This window comes from Sinocyclocheilus grahami, unplaced genomic scaffold (genome assembly GCF_001515645.1).
Source record: "Sinocyclocheilus grahami isolate Dianchi unplaced genomic scaffold, SAMN03320097.WGS_v1.1 scaffold9823.1, whole genome shotgun sequence".
Taxonomy (NCBI): domain Eukaryota; kingdom Metazoa; phylum Chordata; class Actinopteri; order Cypriniformes; family Cyprinidae; genus Sinocyclocheilus; species Sinocyclocheilus grahami.
Genome location: NW_015512875.1, coordinates 1 through 554, shown reverse-complemented (window position 1 = coordinate 554; position 554 = coordinate 1). Strand labels below are relative to the sequence as shown.

The 554-nt window shown below is 59.2% G+C and overlaps 1 protein-coding gene across 1 annotated transcript in view; it reads right to left on the bottom strand.

Annotated features, from left to right (window-relative positions):
* Positions 1–548, bottom strand: part of LOC107578346 (protein Jade-2-like) — a 21,802-nt gene extending 21,254 nt beyond the window's left edge. Inside the window, exon 1 of the mRNA XM_016264315.1 lies at positions 32–548. Within this exon, the coding sequence (XP_016119801.1) occupies positions 32–331 (300 nt within the window). The 5' untranslated portion in view covers positions 332–548. The remainder of the gene's footprint in view (positions 1–31) is intronic.
* Positions 549–554: the final 6 nt, after the last annotated feature.

Genomic DNA, 554 nt, shown 5'->3' with positions numbered 1-554 from the left:
TTTAGGAGGCAAGCACACTTCTCCGCACTACCTCCTCCTTCCCAGCATGCAGTTGGGGCAAGCGCAGCTTCCGGCTGAAAGAGCGCAATTCACTGTCACTCTGTTCCGCGTCAGAGAAATAGCCGTCTGTTTCAGTGTCGTGCGCGGAGATGTTGTTCCCAGTGCTGTTCTGCAGCAAGGCCTGCGTCGTGTTGCTCTTAGAGCGTGACTTGCCCTGTCTAGGTAGACGCAGACGTAAGGCCACCTGCGAGCGCTTGTCGCTCTCCGTATCTCCATCGTCCGCGCCGGCGACCCAAGAGCCATGCTCTTCGGAGATGTGGCACGAGTCCATTTTGGATATGGCTGGCTGCAGAGGGTCCAGCCTGCCTTCGCTGCTGCGGGTGTGATGGTGGTGTGCATGGTGCACTCTTTCTCCTCGTTTGGGACGTTGGTCCTCAGGACAAACCTTGCCTTTAACTGCGGATCTGATTCTTGGAAGCGAGACGGACTTCCTGCGGCTGCGCGGCGCACCCCTCGGCTTGCGGCCCAGCTGGGGCGTCTTCCAGGTGGACTTG